The 23,878-nt window shown below is 46.2% G+C and overlaps 2 protein-coding genes across 3 annotated transcripts in view; one reads left to right on the plus strand and one right to left on the minus strand.

Moving 5' to 3' along the window:
- SV2A (synaptic vesicle glycoprotein 2A) overlaps positions 1 to 23,878 on the plus strand; it is a 59,732-nt gene that overhangs the window by 34,432 nt on the left and 1,422 nt on the right. For both annotated transcript variants that reach the window (XR_012130346.1, XR_012130347.1), the window contains exon 13: positions 21,077 to 21,197. The gene's annotated coding sequence lies outside the window, so the exon portion shown is untranslated. The remainder of the gene's footprint in view (positions 1 to 21,076; positions 21,198 to 23,878) is intronic.
- BOLA1 (bolA family member 1) lies at positions 9,140 to 10,103 on the minus strand. Its single transcript, XM_017640981.3, has 2 exons — positions 9,982 to 10,103; positions 9,140 to 9,621 (listed from the first exon to the last, which is right to left on the minus strand). Exon 2 carries the CDS (start codon positions 9,616 to 9,618, stop codon positions 9,205 to 9,207), a length of 414 nt encoding a protein of 137 aa, XP_017496470.1. The 5' UTR covers positions 9,619 to 9,621; positions 9,982 to 10,103; the 3' UTR covers positions 9,140 to 9,204.

Consider the following 23,878-nt stretch of genomic DNA (forward strand, 5'->3'; position numbering starts at 1 on the left):
TTTTGATGATCATCTTCTGGAATGACTCTTCCAGAGAATGTTGATGCTGGAAGTTCTTCATATCGTATTTTAATTCGTTTTCTGGGTAGCCAAATTAGGCTTTGATCCTCTGCATAAACACAAAAAACCCTTTGCCCACACTTTGATATGCACTTTATACCATTGTGAAGAACTTATTGGAGATCACCACACAGGAACTGCTTTTTCTTTTTAAGAGAAAGGAAAACTAGAAAAATGTACTTCCATAGCTGATCATCAGACACCTTTTAAATGATCAAAATTAAGGATATTTAAAGCATGCATTAATCGGTGATTTGCAGTTAGTTTTATCCTATCAGGGAGTAATCCCCCTTTTCTTTCTTTCTTTTTTTTTGTTATCATTAATCTACAATTACATGAAGAACATTATCCTTACTAGACTCTCCCCTATACCAGGTCACCCCCACAAACCCCCTTACAGTCACTGTCCATCAGCATAGCAAAATGTTGTATAATCACTATTTGTCTTCTTTGTGTTATACAGCCCTCCCCTTTCTCCCACCCCCCCATTATGCATGCTAATATAATACCCCCTTTCTTATTTCCCCCCCTTATCCCTCCCTACCCACCCATCCTCCCCAGTCCCTTTCCCTTTGGTACCTGTTAGTCCATTCTTGGGTTCTGTGATTCTGCTGCTGTTTTGTTCCTTCAGTTTTTCCTTTGTTCTTATACTCCACAGATGAGTGAAATCATTTGGTATTTCTCTTTCTCTGCTTGGCTTATTTCACTGAGCATAATACCCTCTAGCTCCATCCATGTTGTTGCAAATGGTAGGATTTGTTTTCTTATGGCTGAATAATATTCCATGTGTATATGCACCACATCTTCTTTATCCATTCATCTAATGATGGACACTTAGGTTGCTTCCAATTCTTGGCTATTGTAAATAGTGCTGCGATAAACATAGGGGTGCATCTGTCTTTCTCAAACTTGATTGCTGCATTCTTAGGGTAAATTCCTAGGAGTAGAATTCCTGGGTCAAATGGTAAGTCTATTTTGAGCATTTTGAGGAACCTCCATACTGCTTTCCACAATGGTTGAACTAATTTACATTCCCACCAGCAGTGTAGGAGTGTTCCCCTTTCTCCACAACCTCGCCAACATTTGTTGTTGTTTGTCTTTTGGATGGTAGCCATCCTTACTGGTGTGAGGTGATACCTCATTGTAGTTTTAATTTGCATTTCTCTCTGAATTAGTGATGTGGAGCATCTTTTCATGCGTCTGTTGGCCATCTGTATTTCTTTTTTGGAGAACTGTCTGTTCAGTTCCTCTGCCCATTTTTTAATTGGATTATTTGTTTTTTGTTTGTTGAGTTGGGTGAGCTCTTTGTATATTTTGGATGTCAAGCCTTTATCAGATCTGTCATTTACAAATATATTCTCCCATACTTTAGGGTACCTTTTGTTCTATTGATGGTGTCTTTTGCTGTACAGAAGCTTTTCATCTTAATATAGTCCCACTTATTCATTTTTGCTGTTGTTTTCCTTGCCCAGGGAGATATGTTCAAGAAGAGGTCACTCATGTTTATGTCTATGAGGTTTTTGCCTATGTTTTTTTCTAAGACTTCTATGGTTTCATGACTTACATTCAGGTCTTTGATCGATTTTGAATTTACTTTTGTGTATGGGGTTAGACAATTTTCCAATTTCATTCTCCTACATGTAGCTGTCCAGTTTTGCCCACACCATCTGTTGAAGAGACTGTCGTTTCGCCATTGTATGTCCATGGCTCCTTTATCAAATATTAATTGACCATATATGTTTGGGTTAATGTCTGGAATCTCTATTCTGTTCCACGGATCTGTGGCTCTGTTCTTGTGCCAGTACCAAATTGTCTTGATTACTATGGCTTTGTAGTAGAGCTTGAAGGTGGGGAGTGAGATCCCCCCTACTTTATTCTTCTTTCTCAAGATTGCTTTGGCTATTTGGGGTCTTTGGTGTTTCCATATGAATTTTTGAACTATTTGTTTCAGTTCGTTGAAGAATGTTGCTGGTAATTTGATAGGGATTACATCAAATCTGTATATTGCTTTGGGCAGGATGGCCATTTTGACGATATTAATTCTTCCTAGTCATGAGCATGGGATGAGTTTCCATTTATTAGTGTCCCCTTTGATTTCTCTTAAGAGTGACTTGTAGTTTTCAGGGTATAGGTCTTTCACTTCTTTGGTTAGGTTTATTCCTAGGTATTTTATTCTTTTTGATGCCATTGTGAATGGAGTTGTTTTCCTGATTTCTCTTTCTATTGGTTCATTGTTAGTGTATAGGAAAGCCACAGATTTCTGTGTGTTAATTTTGTATCCTGCAACTTTGCTGTATTCCGATATCAGTTCTAGTAGTTTTGGAGTGGATTCTTTAGGGTTTTTTATGTTCAATATCATGTCATCTGCAAATAGTGAGAGTTTAACTTCTTCTTTACCAATCTGGATTCCTTGTACTTCTTTGTTTTGTCTGATTGCCATGGCTAGGATCTCCAGTACTATGTTAAATAACAGTGGGGAGAATGGGCATCCCTGTCTTGTTCCTGATCTCAGAGGAAAAGCTTTCAGCTTCTCGCTGTTCAGTATAATGTTGGCTGTGGGTTTATCACATATGGCCTTTTTTATGTTAAGGTACTTGCCCTCTATACCCATTTTGCTGAGAGTTTTTATCATGAATGGGTGTTGAATTTTGTCAAATGCTTTTTCAGCATCTGTGGAGATGATCATGTGGTTTTTGTCTTTCTTTTTGTTCATGTGGTGGATGATGTTGATGGATTTTTGAATGTTGTACCATCCTTGCCTCCCTGGGATGAATCCCACTTGGTCATGGTGTATGATCCTTTTGATATACTGTTGAATTCTGTTTGCTAATATTTTATTGAGTATTCTTTCATCTACATTCATCAGGGATACTGGTCTGTAATTTTCTTTTTTGGTGGGGTCTTTGCCTGGTTTTGGTATTAGGGTGATGTTGGCCTCATAGAATGAGTTTGGGAGTATTCCCTCTTCTTCTATTTTGTGGAACACTTTAAGGAGAATGGGTATTATGTCTTCTGTGTGTGTCTGATAAAATTCCGAGGTAAATCCGTCCGGCCCCGGGGTTTTGTTCTTGGGTAGTTTTTTTATTACTGTTTCAATTTCTTTGCTTGTAATTGGTTTGTTTAACTTTTGTGTTTCTTCCTTGGTCAGTCTTGGGAGGTTGTATTTTTCTAGGAAGTTGTCCATTTCTTCTAGGTTTTCCAGCTTGTTGGCATATAGGTTTTCATAGTAGTCTTTAATAATTCTTTGTATTTCTGTGGAGTCTGTCGTGATTTTTCCATTCTCATTTCTGATTATGTTGATTTGTGTTGACTCTCTTTTTCTGTTAATAAGTTTGGCTAGAGGCTTATCTATTTTGTTTATTTTCTCAAAGAACCAGCTCTTGGTTTTGTTGATTTTTGCTATTGTTTTATTCTTCTCAATTTTGTTTATTTCTTCTCTGATCTTTATTATGTCCCTCCTTCTGCTGACTTTAGGCCTCATTTGTTCTTCTTTTTCCAGTTTTAATAATTGTGATGTTAGACTATTCATTTGGGATTGTTCTTCCTTCTTCAAGTGTGCCTGGATTGCTATATACTTTCCTCTTAAGACTGCTTTCACTGCATCCCACAGAAGTTGGGGCTTAGTGTTGTTGTTGTCATTTGTTTCTATATATTCCTTGATCTCTATTTTGATTTGTTCATTGATCCATTGATTATTTAGTAGCATGTTGTTAAGCCTCCATGTGTTTGTGAGCCTTTTTGTTTTCTTTGTAGAATTTATTTCTACTTTCATACCTTTGTGGTCTGAAAAATTGGTTGGTAGAATTTCAATATTTTGGAATTTACTGAGGCTCTTTTTGTGAGCTAGTATGTGGTCTATTCTGGAGAATGTTCCATGTGCACTTGAGAAGAATGTATATCCTGTTGCTTTTGGATGTAGAGTTCTATAGATGTCTATTAGGTCCATCTGTTCTAGTGTGTTGTTCAGTGCCTGTGTGTCTTTACTTATTTTCTGCCCGGTGGATCTATCCTTTGGGGTGAGTGGTGTGTTGAAGTCTCCTACAATGAATGCATTGCAGTCTATTTCCGTCTTTAGTTCTGTTAGTATTTGCTTCACATATGCTGGTGCTCCTGTATTGGGTGCATATATATTTAAAATGGTTATATCCTCTTGTTGGACTGAGCCCTTTATCATTATGTAGTATCCTTCTTTATCTCTTATTACTTTCCTTGTTTTGAAGTCTATTTTGTCTGATATTAGTACTGCAACCCCTGCTTTCTTCTCACTGTTGTTTGCCTGAAATATGTTTTTCCATCCCGTGACTTTTAGTCTGTGCTTATCTTTGGGTTTAAGGTGAGTTTCTTGTAAGCAGCATATAGATGGGTCTTGCTTTTTTATCCATTCTATTACTTTATGTCTTTTGATTGGTGCATTAAGTCCATTTACATTTAGGGTGACTATTGAGAGATGTACTTATTGCCATTGCAGGCTTTAGATTCGTGGTTACCAAAGGTTCAAGGTTAGCTTCTTTATCATCTTACTGCCTAACTTAGCTCGCTTATTGAGCTGTTATATACACTGTCTGGAGATTCTTTTCTTCTCTCCCTTCTTATTCCTCCTCCTCCATTCTTCATATGTTGTGTGTTTTGTTCTGTGCTCTTTTTAGGGGTGCTCCCATCTAGAGCAGTCCCTGTAGGATGCCCTGTAGAGGTGGTTTGTGGGAAGCAAATTCCCTCAGCTTTTGCTTGTCTGGGAATTGTTTAATCCCTCCATCATATTTAAATGATAGTCGTGCTGGATACAGTATCCATGGTTCAAGGCCCTTCTGTTTCATTGCATTAAGTATATCATGCCATTCTCTTCTGGCCTGTAGGGTTTCTGTTGAGAAGTCTGATGTTAGCCTGATGGGTTTTCCTTTATAGGTGACCTTTTTCTCTCTAGCTGCCTTTAAAACTCTTTCCTTGTCCTTGATCCTTGCCATTTTAATTACTATGTGTCTTGGTGTTGTCCTCCTTGGATCCTTTCTGTTGGGAGTTCTGTGTAATTCCATGGTCTGTTCGATTATTTCCTCACCCAGTTTGGGAAAGTTTTCAGCAATTATTTCTTCAAAGAGACTTTCTATCCCTTTTCCTCTTTCTTCCTCTTCTGGTATCCCTATAATACGAATATTATTCCTTTTGTATTGGTCACATATTTCTCTTAGTGTTGTTTCATTCCTGGAGATCCTTTTATCTCTCTCTATGTCAGCTTCTATACGTTCCTGTTCTCTGGCTTCTATTCCTTCAATGGCCTCTTGCATCTTATCCATTCTGCTTATAAATCCTTCCAGGGATTGTTTCACTTCTGTGATCTCCTTCCTGACATCTGTGATCTCCTTCCGGACTTCATCCCACTGCTCTTGCATTTTTCTCTGCATCTCATCCCACTGCTCTTGCATTTTTATCTGCATCTCATCCCATTGCTCTTGCATTTTTCTCTGCATCTCTGTCAGCATGTTCATGATTTTTATTTTGAATTCTTTTTCAGGAGGACTAGTTAGGTCTGTCTCCTTCTCAGGTGTTGTCTCTGTGATCTTTGTCTGCCTGTAGTTTTGCCTTTTCATGGTGATAGAGATAGTTTGCAGATCTGGTACAAGTGACCGCTGGAAGAGCTTCCCTTCTTGTTGGTTTGTGGCCTCCTCCTGGGAGAATAGCGACCTCTAGTGGCTTGTGCTGGGCAGCTGTGTGCAGACAGGGCTTCTGCTTCCTGCCCAGTTGCTTTGGGGTTTATCTCCGCTGTTGCTGTGGGCTTGGCCTGGCTGGGGCTGTTCCTCCAAAATGGTGGAGCCCCGTTGGAGGGGGAGTGGCCGGGAGGCTATTTATCTCCGTAAGGGGTCTCTGTGCTCCCTGCTGCCCAGGGGGTTAGAGTGCCCAGAGATCCCCAGATTCCCTGCCTCTGGTCTAAGTGACCTGTCCTGCCCCTTTAAGACTTCCAAAAAGCACTCTCCAAACCAAAACAACAACAGCAGCAATGAGAGAGGGAACAGAAAGGAAAAACAAAAGGAAAAAACACGCGATTTTTTTTTTTTTTGTCCTCAGGTGCCGGTCCCAGGCACCCGCTCACTGGTCCTGCTGCCCTGTCTCCCTAGCACCAGGGTCCCTGTCCTTTCAAGGTTTCCAAAAAGCACCCACCCACCGGTCCCGCAGGGAAGGAACGCTCGATATTCTTTGTCCTCAGGCGCTGGTCCCAGGCACCCGCTCACCAGTCCCGCTGCCCTGCCTCCCTAGCACCGGGGTCCCTGTCCCTTTAAGGCTTCCAAAAAGCGCTCGCCAAAAAGAGAAAAAAGAAAGGGGAAAAACGCGCGATTTCCTCCGTCCTCAAGCGCCGGTCTCAGGCACCCGCCCGCCGGTCCCGCAGTGAGAAACACGGGATATTCTTTGTCCTCAGGTGCCGGTCCCAGCACCTGCTCACCGGTCCCGCCACCCTGCCTCCCTAGCAACGGGGGCCCGTCCCTTTAAGGCTTCCAAAAAGCACTTGCCAAAAAAAAAACCGCTCCGGTTTCTTTCCACCTGCCAGGAGCTGGGGGGAGGGGCGCTCGGCTCCCGCCGTGCCGGGGCTTGTATCTTACCCCCTTCACAAGGCGCTGGGTTCTTGCAGGTGTGGATGTGGTCTGGATGTTGTCCTGTGTCCTGTGGTCTCTATTTTAGGAAGATTTTTCTTTGGTATATTTTCATAGCTCTATGTGTTTTTGGGAGTAGATTTCCACTGCTCTACTCACGCCGCCATCCTGGCTCCGCCCCGTTAGGAATCTTTATTATGGGCGTCTGAGCATCCATCTAGTGAAAGGCAAAAGCAAAAAACAACCACCACCACACTTCCTCCAGGGCAGCAGCTTATATAGCATATCCCAACCAATCAGCTGACTGATCATGCGCCAGGTTCAGTCTTATTGGAAACATGTGAAAAGCATGCTATGAGCACGAGCACGGAAATGGGGACAAGCCAATCATGGAGACTTCCTTATGCCCTGAGCTGTAGGGCCAGGAAGAGTGGTGTCTAGGAAGCAGGCGCCATCTTTAGGGCGTTGTCCAGCTAGAGTGGGGCTCAGCCTTGGCCGTAGGCCAGGCCCCCACACGAGGGGGTCATGAGCTGAGGGAGGTGGGAGATTAACTGGATATCAGGGTAGGAGAACCTGAGTCATTGAACACAACATAAAGGTTTGGACTGGAGTGCAACGTCCAAAAAGCCTGCACATATGGGATTTCACTCTACTCTCTGCTCTAGTGGCAATAATTAATTAAGGTGGTGAGGAGGCTAAAATTGAAAGTTCCCTCAGAGGACCAGTGAGATTGATTGTCCAAGGGATACTGAGGCCCGGCCTCAGAGCAAAGAAAGACTAGCTTTTATTTGAGAACTTCCCAGGACAAATATAGAGTAGCCAAATTAGAAATGAGGCACCGTAATGGGGTCTGGGCCTCCACTTTTGAGGGCTGGTTCCCCATGTCTGTGCCACTTCCCAACTAATCCTGCTGAGAGGAGTGCCCAGTATCCCAAGTGCACCAAGTCAGGGAAGATGGCCTGGGAGCCTGGGTGAGGGACATCTCCCACACCGCAGGGCCAGGGGTGGGCCGGATGCCCACAGATGTCCTGGGGCCTGAGGTAGGGACGTCTCCCATACCGCAGGGCTGGGGGGGGGCGAATGCCTGCAGAGGATGGGCTGAATGCCCAGGGGCCGGGTGCCCCCTGGATGTACGTACAATTTCTATCGGACCAGAACAGAGTTAGGAAGAGAAACAGACCGGGGGAAACTGAGGGACTCACCGGAAAATAGTCCATGCAGCAGAAAGCAGTCTGAGGTCCTGGGTTGGGGAAGGCGGGGGCGGAGCCACTGGTGGCCGGTCGGGCCCGCACTCACACTCCTTCCCAGGTTTCAGCACCATATGTAAGATAAATTCCAATAAATTCCGACTGAAGTAAGCAGGCGAAGAGAGGCAACAAAGGGCCAGGTAATTTATTTGAATGCCACCCCCGGGTGATGTTCCCATGGCCCTGGCCTGGGTACTACAGGCCGGAGAAGTCACACCCAGCAGGGCAGGCAGCAAGTTTTTAAAGAAGGCAGGGGGAGGGAGAGCAAAGGTGTACATTGGCGTGAGGATTGGCTCATTTAGGGTATGTGGGGGTCTCTCATTGGCCTTTAGCCAGGTACTGGAAAGTTACTAATCCTTTAGCTTGGGGGAAGGGCTCTAGTTGGGAGTGTTATCCCATCAGGCTCTGGAATGTTGTCAGACCAGAACCTGTTGGTCTCTTCGCCTTGTTTGGTGAGGCCTGAGCTTGTCCATCAGGCTCACCCCTTCCCCTGATGCCTGCAGCCTAACAATCATCAGAAGTTGCTTATCTAGATGTTACTTGAGCTTCCCTCAGAAATGTATTTGAAAGGTTCGTTAGAATATAGGCTACAAAAGTCTTCTCCCTTTTCCATATTCATTTTCTAGGTTATCTTTTCACTACTTTTTTTTTTCATAAAGGTTTTTCTTAGAAACAAATACCCTTTTGAAAATGGACAGGCTGCTAGAAAGCTAAACGTTCCCCCAATATAGAATTCAAATGCATCCATAACTCCTGTCTTATCCAATCAACCCCTGCCCAGTCCATAGAAGCCTTTGTGGGCTCTCCCCGCTGTCTACCCCTTCCTCTTTAACTGTGCTTTCCTTTAAAGATTTAACTACGTCACTTCCCCAGTGAAGCCCTTCCTGACTACCACAGGCCATAGGTACACTCTTCTCCAAAGAATATCTGTAGCACTGATTTATCAGGCCATGAACAATAGAGCAATGCACCTTCTATGATGACTTTTTTAATGTTCATGATTATTTCCAACTCATCAGGTGTGATGGTTCCTTAGTTGCAATTTAACATGAAGCAAATGGGCAGCTTTTCTTGAATAGTTCAGGGCAATCGCAGTAGTGATTATACTCTTTCCTTGGGTTAACTTTGATCTGAAATGTGTTGCTCTCTCCAGAGAATATGTATGATTTGTTGGCTAAGGTTCAGAGGTCCTCATCCTTACAAACACCAGACTATTTAAGGGAAGAAGGTTCCAGTAATAAACACCAGGCTGTATTTAAGGGAAGAAGGCTCCAGTAATTTATTCCACCCAACCCATTCAGATCCCTGTCCTTCCTCTCTCAGGGGGTTCCTCGAGTTTTCTTGCTTCCACCCAGGCAGGGGGGGCTCGTGTCCAGTTGAGGGTTCTCCCTCCATTGGTCAGGGGTCCGCGCCTGTATGGCCAGCGCGTGGACTGGCCCAGCCAGCTCCTCGGACAGGGCAGCGTGGACTAGCCGGTGCCGTTGCAGGGAGCTCAGTCCCTCGAAGCGAGAGCTCACCACCGCCACGCGGAAATGCGTCTCGCTGCCTGGTGGGACCGCATGGCCACCGCTCTCATTGCGCAGCTCCAGTATCTCGGGGTTCAGGGCCTGCTCCAACTTCGTGCGAATCGCAGCCTCGACAGGTCCAATCGTCCCTGATCCCGCGTTGCTACGGGCTACACAGACGCGGCCGGCCATGGAGGACAGGCGCTCGATCAGCTGCCCACTCAGCATTGGCTACCACAGAGACAAGGACCAGAGACGGTTAGGGCCTCCCGCCTGGTGAGAGCCCAGTCTCACCAACACCCCATCCCCATCCGCCAACGTCCACACTCCGCTCCTAAGGGGGACCTGCCTCTACGCCACACAAGTCAGACCGGAGACACCTCCCCTTTCCTGTGTGACGAGGGTATATTTGGCCTCCAGCGGCGGGCAGCGGAGAGGTAACGTATGATTAGAGGGCCAGCGCGCGAGGCACGTTCGTTAATAGACATTAGCAAGGAATGGGCTGGATAGCGCCATTAGTAGGGTATGTGCAGCTGCGGCCTTTTCGTAGAACCAACGCCCCCTCTGAACCCCGAGCTGGGCCCATTCTACCTTTCGCTCAGCCTTGGCTACCGCAGTTCCTGCTTAGGAACGCGACTCCTGACATATCGGAAAAACGCCGCCCTCTCGTCCTGAGGCACGCTGGGAAATGAGTCCTCGCTGCACGAGGGGCCGGGCCACCAGGTACCCCGAGGCCTCACGGGAACTGTAGTCCTGATTCTCCCTGCTCGTGAGGTTGTCCGAAATTCGAAAGCAGAGGAAGGCGAACAATAACAGGAAATTCCTGCTCAAATGGGATTGGGATTACTCGATAATATTATTGCCAACAGGTTTAGTATGTCATCTAGCCCAGCTTCTTCATTTTACATACAAGAAAATGGAAGACCACTCCATTCACTGAATATGTAATTATTGTACACCGACCAGTTGTCCCCTAGGAAATAAAGCAAGCCCTGTCCTGAGTTTACAGAATACTGAAAAAGATGAGCAAGTGAGTGGACAATTGCAATATTGTGTGTTAAGTGCTATGATGGGACTAGGAATAGGATGCCAAGGAGGCCTGTCACCCAGACTTGGGGAAACAGAAAACTTCAGAGGAGATTTTTGGGGAACAATCCGGAAGAGACAGCACAAAACTCCCTTTCTCTGTCCCTCATTGTCGGGCTGTGGTAGTTCACATGCAAAGGCCAGGAGGAGAGAGAGCTTTGGGGGAGTGGTTCCTTAAATTGTAGTCAGGTATTGTTGGAGTCTGGGGGTCAAAGATGACAGTGATGTGAAGCAGAGGGAATGGGTAAGCCAGCTGGGCAGAGAGGCAGGGGCTCTTTTGAGCCTTGCAGGCCTTGCTAGGTCTTTTGTCTTTTATCCTAGGTGATAAAGCTAGTGAAGGTTTTAAGCAGGGATGTAACAGGATGAGATTTTTTTTCTGAGATGATATATACCTTTTCAATTCAATTCGTATTATATTTTGTATCTTTAAAATTTTGTTAGTTTCTCTATATATTCCTGAGTATTTTCCCCAACTAATTTTGAAAAATGTCAAACCTGCAGAAAAGTTGAATAATCCAAAGTAACATCCTCTACCTTTCATTACTTTTGACATTTACATAGATGATGAGGTAGGGCAGGGACATGGGACAAGCATCATCATTAACTTTTCCTGCCTAAGATGAAAAATGCTGACAAAGAAACAGTATAGTAAGAACAGGAGGGACCCCATCTTAAGGCTAAGATTCCATTTTAAAAAGCAGAGAGTTGAGAAGTAATATTCCTAACATATTCTTTGGTAATCAGACAATCAACCCACCCAATCTTAAGGCAGGGCAAGTAGTCTTAATTGATATGTCCCCACTGCTTAAGGATAACCACTATTTTAGAGAAGAACAAGATCAATAAATATCTTATGCTAAGTGTATATTATAGAATTATCTAGAGGACTGACTGTGGATGAGGACATAGTGTCTTTCACTAGAGAGAGACATCATGAGACCACAAGTCAAGCCTACACTCAAAAACCCCTCCGCCCTTTGCCCCTTCTTGAAAGCCTTAAAAAGACGGAATCCCCAGCCTTTCAGTGTGCCTCCTGAGGATACCTGCTCTTTCCTTTCTTTAAGTGCATACTTTTAAATAAAGCTGATCACAGCTCAGCTTACTGCGTTTTGTCTTTTTGCTATTTCATTGTATTTCCAAGTCTCTATTTTACCCCAGATAAGTAGTGAGGGGCTGCTGAGAGCTCAGATTTGCACCTGCAAGTTCCTTCCACCTGGGTGATTAGGTCAGAACTGCAGCTGCAAGAGCCTGCCTGAGAATCTCCTTTTTTGGGGGAAGTTCTCAGAACATAATCTCACTCCATTCCTTGTCTGCAGCTCACTCAAATCCTGGGGTGGTAGGGACTAGTTCCCACACCATGCAAATCCAAGCAGACACAGGACACCAGGTGATCCTGGCTTTAAGAGTTGGAAAGGAAATCTGCCCTAGGCCCAGAGTTTTCCCTTGTTCTCTCCACACTCTTCTGCTTTCTCCTGCCTGCAAGGCAGCTGCCATTCCCTGCTGCTATTGCTTTAAAGAATTCCTTCCTTACGTACACTCCTACAACCTGCTTGAGAATTCTTTCTCCTTCAGAGTCAAGAATCCTCCTCTGCTCATGTTGAGCTTTTATCTGGTGTGCAAGGAGAGACCTCCCCAGATGCAGCTGCCCAGCAACAATTATATACTTATACATATATACCTGTATATTCAAGCCCTGTAACTCCGGGGTGGGTGGGAAATACTCTCCCAGCCTGGGGCAAAATACCTTTGAACCAAAATCAATCAAAAGGAGACATAAATTGGGAGAAACCCATTTACTGCTTACAAGCAGTCATCCACTTCTGCTCATTCGTGCCTCTCACGACCCTGGCTGCACAAAAAGGGGCCCCACCCAACTTCTCTGGTCCAGATATGTGGTCCAGATATGCCCTCACTCACCCTTGTAATTACCTATTGATATGGAGATGAACTACTTCTCCTCACCCTTTGAAAACACCTATTGATAGGGAGATGCACTAAGGCCAGGCAAGAGATTCTGGAAATATGCTATTTTACCCATAGCCCACCCCTCCAGAAATCTTGCATCACAATCAGATTGCTCCCCAATTTCCACACAAGCCCCTGTGTGAGAAAAGTGGAGCACTGTAACCAGACTAATAATGTACAATAACAGCAATAAAATCATGATAATCCTCAACCAGAGGATTCAGCTAAATTCAAAGTCCTATGCAGATTTAGTCCACAGCTTGTGCATCTCACAGGTGGTCAGTAGCTGAATGGGTAGGGAGTTTAGAACAATCATCAAGCAACAGGTGTCCCCAGGAGTGGGTCCAGGCCACAGGGACTGTAACCTTAAGGGAGATAATATACACATTTTAATGACACCAGCATAGGCAAATGTTGACCATGAGGTAGGATGCATACAAGAGAGTGGTCCTCTGACAGGACAGTGGCAGGATTGGGATCTTGTCCTGGTCTAGTATAATAGACTTTCACTGCCCTCCCTGGGGGAGTTACAGATGGGTCAATATATAGGACTCTGGGAGGTACATTCACTAGCCATAAAGAAAAAAGAAAACTTCCCCATAAGATGCTTTTACCTCCCAGACGTTTCGGGTACACTACCATGATCTTTGGGAGCCACTCTGCTGTTACTCCAGGAACACACAGGAGGCCGCCTTCCAGGCCTTTTTCCCAGAAGGGCCAGCCATCACTGGTCCATGTGTCGAAATGTACGGGGCCTTGTTCACTCACCAGAATCTCCAGGGTTTAACACAGTTGGGACTGACAGCAGGATGTTGCTCTGCTGGCCATATCCTGGCTTCAATAACTCCTCTTTCATTTGCACATACAGTTGTGTGGAAGAGGTAACACTGTGTGTTAGCATATCCACAGGGCTCAAGGCTACTTTTGGAGCTTCTCATTCAAACACCATAGCACTATCTATAAGCGAACTGACCAGCCCCATAGGCTATTGGTGTCTGACATCAGGCCAGATGTGAACCACTGTACCTCTCTATCATGCCTGCCCCAGTAAGATTATATGGTACATGAAACTTGCACTTTATTCCTAATTGCTGCACCCATCCTTGTAAAGCATGTCCCGTAAATCTCTCAATCACCTTGATTGCCCTCAATCACCTGTGTCCAGCCATAGGCTGCAAAGAGACGCTCCAGGCCCATTTTGGTCATTTCCTGATCTGCACAATGTGCAGGAAAAACAAACAATAGTCTAGTAGCTATGTCCACACCAGTCATGGCATACCAATATCCTTCTGGTATGGGCAGAGACCCAATGTAGTCTATCTGCCACCTGACAATGAGTATCGGACCCTTGTCCCATGTTGCTGTGGGACTTGGTATAAGTCCCTCTTACAGCACACAAGGAACTCCTTCCAGGCTTTGCTGACTTCTTCAAAGGTCAATGGTAAGCCCCACTTATGGGCTACAGCCCACATTGTCTTTTGCCCTGCACGTAACAAATGCTGCTCCAGCCATTGGGCCACATCAGAGGTAGGCTTTCCTTCTAGCCAGTGCACCTGGGCCAATGTGTCTGTATCATCATTCCCTGGGGATGCCAAAGGCAAATGGCCAGTCACATGATATACAGTAACTGTCTTAGTCTGACCAGAGGCCCATAGGTCTTGCCACAACTCTTGCCCCCAAAGGGGCTGGTGACCAACCATCCAGTTGGCATGGTGCCAGGTTGGTAGCCACAGGGTCGAGCCCCGAAAGCAGCCTAGCTGTCAGTGCAGACAATTATGGGGGAAGGATCCTGAGTGATCACAAGTCATACTGCTTGCAACTAAGCCCATTGACTGCTTTTCCCCTCTCCATCCTCCATCCATATTGTCTCAGCCTTAGGATGGAAAGTCACAGCCCTCCACTTCAGGGGCTGCGCATGACTGGTGCTGTCTGTGTACCAAGTATCTTCAGGTATAGGGGCTTTTCCCTTCTGATAAGGAGTCTCGGCTACCAAGGGCTGAAAAGCAAGTTCTTCCTGCTTTCCACTGGTATAGGTCACTGGCCCCAATAAACATTGGAGTTCTCCACTCAAGGGTCTAGTAGAGAGGGTACTGTGTTTCTGTAAGTATGCACCCCATTTGGCCAGTGTAGGTGTCTGTGCCATGCCACTCCGTGGCCTTTGGGTCCATTCTCGCGTCCACTCTGCAATGGGATAGGTGGTTATTACCTTGGTTGGAGCTGTTCCAGCAATGATGCTCAGTAGCCAGCAAGGTATGGTACACAGCAGCCAGTTGCTTCTCTATCAAGGTGTACAGGACTTCTGCTCCTTTCCATAGCTGTGACCAGAATCCACATTCCATTGAAGCCACTGCCAAAGACCCCATCCATAAGCATCTTCAGGTACATGAACATCTATTTCACAGGGCCTTGATGAGTCCATTACATTCAAGACCTGTACGGCCTTGACTGCCCAATTGGCAGCACTAAAAGCAGCTGCATATATCTCATCTCAGTTTCACCTGATGCCCTTTCATACCAACCAGTATAAGGGCTTCAGAATTTGTGCCAACAGTGGGAATAAACACTCTCCAGTAGCCCAAAATACCCCAAAACTCTTGTAATACTGCCACAGTGGTAGGGGTGGGGAAAACCTCCACCTTGTGTATAACTGCTTAAGGAACTTTAGTTTTACCCAACCAGACAACCCCCAGGAATTTCACAGATAAACCGGGTCCCTGAACCTTGGTGCTCTTCACAGTCCATCCTTTTTCCTGTAGATGTTGCAACAGTCTAGGAACTGCCACTTCTAAATATGAAAGAGAATCATATGTGAGCAAAATGTCATCAATGTAGTGATACAACCACACTGTTTGCAGTTTCCTCCATGTGGCCAAGTCTTGGGCTACAAGTCCATGACCAATGGTGGGACTGTGGAGGCATCCCTGTGGAAGGACAGTGAATGTCCACTGACAACCTTCCCATGTGAAGGCAAACTGTTCCTGGCTTTCCTGTGCTATGTCAGTAGAGAAGAAAGCATTAGCAAGGTCTACTACATAATGATATGTTCCCAGTTCATGGCTGAGGGTGTCCAGAATGTCTGCTATAGAGGGGACAGCATGCACAGGGGGTGTGACTTTATTCAATTCCATGTAGTCTACAGTCTTATGCCAGGAGCCATCTGGCTTTCTCACTAGCCACACTGGGGAATTAAAAGGACTATGAGTGGGCTTTATGATGCCTGCCCTCTCCAACTCCTGTAGAGTTTCTCTAATTTCCTTGTGTCCCCTAGGCAATTTATATTGTTTAATATGTTATACCCACTGAAGTACAAGCAGAGCTACATGTGGGTGCTTAGCATGTCCTCTCAGAACCACCTTTACCACATACCCTCAGTCTGAACTCACCTGTAGTGGTTTGTAACCACAGGCTCTACAGGATATCTACCCCCAAAATATATTTAGGGATGGTAGAAATGTACACGGTATACCCCTTTGAGGGTAAACACCCAATCCCCAATGAGATTTGGGCTTTCTTCACTCTAACTGCCTTACCCCCATAGCATGGGTCCCAGGAAAATGCTCAGGGTTGCCATGAATCAGAGAACACTCAGCTCCTGTGTCCACCAGTGCCAGGACAGGTTGTATATTCACAGGGGACCAATGAATTGCTAATTCTACATGTGGTCTCTGGTCCCCACCATGTCCCTCAAGGTGGGGACTTTGACCCCACCCCCAGTCAAACTGTGATGCCCAGTCATCCTCCTGTGGGGGTGAGGGCTCAGGCGAATCCTGAGTACTGTCTCCCATGAAGTTTTTCAGGGACAAAGGCAGGGCATGAGGCCTTGACTCGGGTTTCCGTGTCCTGGACCCCAGCGGCTGGAACTGCTGCTCTGGCTTTAATTGGTGCCATGGTTCTAACAATATTCTATTGGGCTGCCTATCAAGTTTTTCTTTCACTATCCCGGCCTTTATCAAATCAACCCACATCTGGGTCCTTGAGACCTTCACGGGGCCTTTTGGACTTCTCCTTTCAGTCATGGCCCGTACTTCCCTTCATGCCCTTATTGTTTCAACCTCCCCCAGATCTGCTAAGGTATGAATAGCCTCACTTATGGGTTGCCCCAGGTGGGGGGGCAAAAGTATTCACTAGGGACCCAAAGAGAGATGTGGGAGCTGTATGCAGCACCAGGTTTCTCATTCCTATAGTGAACACCTCCTCATCAGGGCGCTGTGGGGTCCATATTATAGATGATATTTTTCACACCCAATTCCCACAGTACCTGTTGGAGCTCTGCATATGCTTTCCAACTACTGGAAAGGTATGGTAAATCACCCTGATTAGGCCAAACTATCCTCATGGCAGCTGTCAGCCATTCCAGGAGTGTCTGATTCCCTGAGGCACGATGGGCATTTTGCAACTGCTGCTGAAGGGAAGGGTGAGTTGTCAGGGATGCCATTTTACTTATCTCAGTACCCAATACAGCAATGTCTTCCACCCCCATATCCCAGAGATGTAAAAGCCATGTAGGCAGAGATTCCGATGGCCTCTGTCTATACTGGATGCTAATGTCCACCAGCTCATCCTGGGTTTAGGGGAAGAGTATGGAGTGTTCCACAACTTGGCAAGGGGGCTGCTCCTCCCCCTGAGGAACCCCCGGCTGTTTTGTTTTTATTTTCTTAATTACAGCTAGGCGGGCCTTTAAAACAGTAGAAGATGGTACCTCTGGTGGTGGCCTGGGTAGCAGACTCACCAATGGGCCTGCCTCTTCTCCCTTGGGCTTCTCCACCAACAGCAATTCCTCCATCATTTCTGGGGCCAAAGGCACTACTCTTCCTCCCGACCCCCACCCTCCATGGCCTCCTCCAATGGAGCTTTTCCTGTTGCCTTCCTCCTTGCCGCTAAAGAGTCTTCTAGGAGCACGACCTGTCTTTTCAGGTCAGACAGTAACTGTCTCTCTTCTTTAACAGCATCCCATAGGTTATTGCCCAACTCCTCCAAGTGATGCTGAAGTGTGTCTCTCTCCCGCCTAAGTCCCTCGATAATCCTCTCTTTCTCCTGTATAACATTTTCCACTATCTTGATGAAAAGGGACCCTATAAGTCCAGCTGCTATACTGGCCCCCTATGGTCTCCAAGCAGTCTTCCAACTCACAGAGGGCTAATCCTGCAGCTTCTGGTGTTTCCACCCTTCCCCATTTCTGGGGAAGGCCCCACCCCTCTAAAAGATACTTTACCCTGGAAAACAATTCCCCTGTAGGGGTTCCTAACTTGGAAACCCCACAGCTGGTGGGATAATAACAGGTGGAGCAGTACCCTCCGCCGCTGCATCCACTGGGGCCTCCCCACCATCCACAGGAGCAGCCCTCCCAAAGGTTGCACCCATTATGACAGATTTCATGTTCAGAGGCACCCTGCCACTGCCACCAGGTGTAAGTCCCAGGAGAGGAATTCCCAGGGCAAAATACCTCTAACAACCAAAATCAGTCAAAGGGAGAAATAAAGTTTAAAACCTGTTTATTGCTTACAAACTGCAGTCTGGAGCAGTTTCTCTCTTTCCTGCTCCAGCAGAAGCAAAACCAGTCCTCTGCCTCACCTCTCAGGTACAGCTAAGCCCTCCTTGCCCAGATAATTACCCATTGATATGGAGATGAACATGTTTCCACCCCTGAGGATATACAAATGCACTATAGCCAGGCAAGATATTCTGGAAATGTTACAATTTTACCCACAAATACACAAGAGATTTATGAATAGTCCAGAATGCAAATTCATTAACTTTTGGTGATGGGTTGTTAGAAATGGCATAAGACTAAATGTGATTTATTCCCAGAGGAATTAATGTTTTAACAAAAGGCTATTAACAAGAAACCTACATGTTAGACTATGTACCACTGACTCAACTCTGGCTGGGAGAGGAGGGAGATTACGAAAAGAAAGGGTGGAAAGAGCGGGCTTGCGTCACTTCCAAAAAAATGCAGGAAAAGTTTTAAACCAGCCAATAAAATTAATACAAATATTTTTTAAAAGCCTAATATAGATATACCTTGTTTAGGCAACATTTGGGAAAGAATGTGAACCCTGTAGTACTCAGCCAATGAGGAACCAGGGGAGGGACTCACGTGCTAAGGAATAAATTGCTTGTTGTAACCACCATGAGTGTGCCTGGTCACCAGACACCCAATCTTCCAAGACCGCCATTAAAGTCTCACTCTGCTGTTCTCTTTGACTAAGTTTGGACCAGTGAGCGTGTTTCTCATATGGATTTATTTTCCCATAACTGTTTTTTTTCTGTCTCAGATTTTATCCCGAGATAGACTAATTGGAAAGTTTTTAATTGAGTACAGAATCCGAGCTAAGACAGTTCAATAGTCCTCAGAAATATTTCACTCAGGTTATGAGAAAAGACTAATGCTTTCACAACCAAGTATCCTTCTGTAATAGTCTAAGTTTTTGTGTCAAATAGACATATACTCTTAGTATTGGAGAAACAAAATACTTTTGTGCTGTAATCGTTCTGTTTAGACTTTATGTGGATCACATTTTTCTATTAACACATATGTCCTCTGAAATGATGTTGAGTCCGGGGAGAGAAAATCCCGGGGCAAAATACCTCTAAAAACCGAAATCAGTCAAATGGAGAAATAAAGTTTAAAATCCGTTTATTGCTTACAATCTTCAGTCTGGGGCTGTTTCTCTGTTTCCTGCTTCAGCAGAAACAAAACCAGCCCTCCCCTCATCTCTCAGGTACAGATAAGCCCTCCTTGTCCAGGTAATTACCCACTGATACGGAGATGAACTTCTCTCCATCCCTGAGGAATGATGCAAATGCACTAAAGCCATATTTCTTTCCACCTCTGAACACCTGTTGATATGCAGATGTACCAAAGCCAGGTGAGATATTCTGGAAATGTTAGTTTTACTCACAGGCCACCCCTCCAGAAATCTCACCTTACCATTTACTCGTTCCCCCTCTTCTGACCAATCTAGTAACATACAATAGCAACAAAAATAAAATCTTGATAATCCTTCAGCCAGAGGATTCAGCCTATGCAGATTAAGTAAATATACTTTACAGCACAATCTCTCACTAAGCACAAAATATGTTTCTATACTTGTGTACTCATTCCTATCAACCATGCTAGATTAGTCACAAAATTTTACCAAACATTAGACAAAATCAAGCCTCTATGCATTTTTTCCTTGACAGCAGCAACACAATCATGATAATTCTCAAGCGAGAGGATTCAGCTAGGTTCAAAGTCCCATGTAGATTAAGTCCAAAACTCATCCATTCCAGCCATCATACAGCAGCTGCAGCCAGGGGGTGCATCCAGGACATAAGGACTGCAGAAGCAAATAACTGTGATTGTGGGGAGACATTCTGCTGTTCTTCCAGGAATACAGAGGAGGCCAGCTTCCAGGCCTTTTCTCCAAGGTGACATAAGAGCCAACCATCACCGATCCATGTACTGAAATGTCCAAGACCATGTCTATTTTATTCCTAATTGCTGCACCCATCCTTGCAACTCATGCCCTAAAAAGTGGGTGCCTTGATCACTTGCAATCTGCCATAGGCTGCAAAGAGATGCTCTAAGCCTGTCTTGGCGATTTGCTGATCTGAACAACATGCAGGGCACTCCTTCTGGGATCAGCTGATTTCTTCAAAGGTCAAGCGCAAGCCCCACTGATGGGCTACAGCCCACATTGTCTTTTGCCCCACGTGTAACAAATGCTGATGTAGCCATTGGGCCACATCAGAGGCAGGCTTTCCTTCTAGTTAGAGTACCTGGGTCAATGAGTCTGCTTCACCATTCCCTGAGGATGCCAAAGGCAAATGGCCAGCCACATGATATATGGTAGGTGTCTGCGCCACACCACTCCATGGCCTTTGGGTCCAGTCTCTCACCCACACCATGATGATGGGATAGGTGGTTATTACTGAAAGGGTATCTTGCCATGACCCTCCTTACCCCAGAATGACTCAGGAGACATGGGCCCACGCAAGAGATTTTGTTATCTGAAAGAGAAAGTGGCTGCCCCTAGAGAGAGACAGAGAGCAGCAGCATGGTGCAGAGTTGTGCCTTTTATTGTGGCAGAGTACCATTTGGCCTGTTGCCTTGGGGGAGGGTCAAAATGTTAAGAAATAAGGTGGGGCAAGCCCAGACAAGTCGAGGCGTAATTCTCACTGGTTTATGTGCTTGGGACCATGGGGTAAATGGAGGATAAATTACTATATTCTATTCTTATATTCCTCCCTTTTCTGTTTTATAAATGTAAGGCTGGAGGCACCAGAGGGAGGAGTGAGCACATCAGATGAGCTCAGCCCTAACCAAATAAAAGGGGGCAGCAAAGCCCCCAACCCTGGCCTAGTAAAGGAAAGAAACTAACAGATTCCAGCCTGATGACATGCCAAAATCCCCGGCTGCTGCCCCCTCCCAACCTGGAAAAGGTGCCTTAGGCTAGCCAATCCTCATGCCACTGTAAACCTATGCTCTCCCTCCCAACTTCTTTAAAAACTTGCTGCCTGTCCTGATGGGTGTGACTTCTGCCTGTGACTAACCAGACTGGTAAACATCACTTGGGATTTCACCCTATTAAACTTTTTGCTCCTTTGTAGCCTCTTTGCCTGGTTATTTTGGCTCAATTTTACCTTACAGCTGGTGCCAAAACCCGGGAAGGAGATAAGGTGTGGAGCTCCAGCCAGCCACCGGCAGCTCCCACCCCTCCTTCCCTGATCTGGGACCTCTGCCTATTCTCAGCACCTCGGATGACTATTTGGTGAGTCCCTCCTTTCCCCGTGTCTGTTTTCCCAGTCCTGTCTCCACCTGGTTCGAAATCATAGCTATGTCCAAGTTCTCTGGGCTTTAAGCCTGTCCTGGTCCCGAGATGGAGGAAAGATCCTCATCTGGGCTCCCAGATCTCTGAGGAAGAGTATGATACTTCCCTGTCTCCTCCTAACCTGAGCAAGTTTGGGATGCTAGGCTTGCCAGTTTAGGGGCTCCGGGAAACAGGTAACAGACATGGGAACCAGTCCTCTAAATCAGAGGCTCAGACCTCTCTGCGGTGTCTCATATCCAATCTGGCAACCCTAGATATGGTAGAGGAGATCTGTAAATGGAAACTGGTCTGACTCTTCTCAGACTTGGCACCAGTATCCTCTGGACAATCAATGTCACTGGCCCTCAGAGGGAACTTTTGATTTTAACCTCCTTACTGACCTAACTAATTTCTGTCACTGAACTGGAAAGTGGTCTGAAGTCCCATATTTCCAGGCCTTTTGGACTTTGCGCTCCTGCCCAGACCTTTATGTTGTGTTCAATGACCCAGGTTCTCCTGGCCCGATCTCCAGTTAGGGATTGCCAGCCTCTTACTCTGACCAGTCCTTCTCCTTTTCAGATCCACTAGAGGACCTCAGTAGCCCACCTCCCTCAGCTCACGATCCCCTCCCCCTCTCTCCACCGCCCTCTTTAAGTCCTTTGTCCTCACCAGTGTTGCTGCCATCTTTAGGTCCTTCATTCTCAATCATGCCATCCTCCTGCTCCTCTCCTCTTCTGGTGTCCATGCCACCCCCTCCCCCTCTCCTTCTGCCTTCACTGCCCTCTTTCCCCACCAGAACAGGCTCCTCCCGCCCTCCGGTTCTGGAAGCCACAGACAAGACTCCTCCCAGCACAGACCCACCTCCTTTCTCTCCTGACCCTACACTCCTCCCCACACCTGCTGTTCCCTGTTTGTATCCTCCTCTTCCAGTGGTGCCACCATCTTGTCCTTCATTTCCTGTTCCCACCCTGCCACCATCTTATATGTCCACGCTGCCCTTAGTGCCCAGTTGGTCTAGCCCTCCAGTCACCAGATCCAAGGCCCAGCAGCCACCCCAAACAAAGGCCTACCTAGTAGCCCCTCTCTGAGAGGTTGTGGGGGCAGAAGGGGTTGTCTGGGTTCACATCTCTTTTTCCCTAGGGGACCTATCTCAGATTAAGAAACGCATAGGCTCTTCTAACCCCACAGTTTATACCAAAGTTTGACTACCTAACTTGGGCCTATGAACTTACCTGGCATGATATAGATGTTATCCTAACCTCCACTCTTGCCTCTGAGGAATATGACCATGTTACCTCAGCCTCCTGACATTGTGCAAATGAGGCACATAATACAAATCAGGCCGAGCCAATTGGGACAGAGGTGGTTCTCCTCATGGACCCCCAGTGGACTATAATAACCAAGACGGGGAAACTCAGAGCGACCGAATGCTCAGGTATTTACTGGCAGGTATGAATAAGATGGCTCAAAAGTCCATTATTATGATAAACTGAGAGAGATTACTCAGAGACCTGATGAGAACCCAGCCTGTTTTCTTAACTGGCTCACCGAGGCTCTCTCCATACATACCCACCTTGACCCCAACTCATCATTGGGGTCCATGATGTTGGCTACTCATTTTATTACCCAGTCAGCCCCAGACATAAGATGTAAGTTAAAAAAGGCAGAAGAGTGGCCCCAGACTCCACTCCGTGAGTCTGGGGCCAAGGTAACCATGGCCTTTAAAGTCTTTAATACCCATGATGAAAAACATGAGAGGATAGCATCCCAGACTCGAGCCTTCGTGGCAGCCCTACAGCCAGCAGAACAGGGGTCTCATCACACCAAAGACTGGTCTGGAGCTTGTGAGCTTCTGGGATCTTGCTTCTGGTGTGGCCAAGAGGGCCACTGGGCAAAGAGATGCCCCAACCTGACTAATAAGCCGACTAAACCCTGCCCGATTTGTGGTAAGAGAAGTCATTGGAAGGTAGAGTGCCCAGCTGGAGAAGCTTGTCCCCCTGTGACAGAGTCTCGCTGGAGGCAGAACCCCCTGAGGGACTCTCCCCCAGACCTGCTGGGCCTACTCGAAGACTGAAGCTACCTGAACTCGAACACCCTGATCACCCTTGCCGAGCCCAGGTCCATGCTGTGGGTAGTCCGTCTCCTTTTTGGTGGACACAGGGGTTACCTACTGTTTTACCTTCCTTTCACAGCTGTTTATATCCTTCCCAGTTCTCAGTCGCGGGTGTCATGGGAATCCCCTCCAAGCCTCTGGAGACAAGTCCGGTAGCCTGCACGTTTGAGGGCGATCTTCTTACCCACTCATTTCTAGTCATCCCGCCCTGTCCCATTTCTTGTTAGGGAGGGATCTCCTATCCAAGCATGGTGCCTTGATCTCCCTGCTGCTTAGTCATTCCCAACCAAGTTCACTCATCACCCTAGCCAGTATAAGTTGTGGCCCCGAGGCCTCTGTGGACCCTCCTGTACCATCGACCGATGTTAACCTGATGCTCTGGGACACTTCTACTCCTGTAGTGGAGAGCCATCATGCTCTGGTCCTCATCCACCTCAAGGACAAGTCCTCCTTTCCTTCTAGGCCCCAATTTCCTATTTCTCAAGCCCATCGCAAGGGCATCCAACCTATCATTAACCGTCTTCTTTCC

The sequence above is a fragment of the Manis javanica genome, chromosome 4 (assembly GCF_040802235.1).
Source record: "Manis javanica isolate MJ-LG chromosome 4, MJ_LKY, whole genome shotgun sequence".
Lineage (NCBI taxonomy): Eukaryota > Metazoa > Chordata > Mammalia > Pholidota > Manidae > Manis > Manis javanica.

What these genes read in the sequence shown, in the direction of transcription:
- BOLA1 (XM_017640981.3), bottom strand. Translation starts at nt 9,618, where the DNA reads ATGCTGAGTGGGCAGCTGATCGAGCGCCTGTCCTCCATGGCCGGCCGC.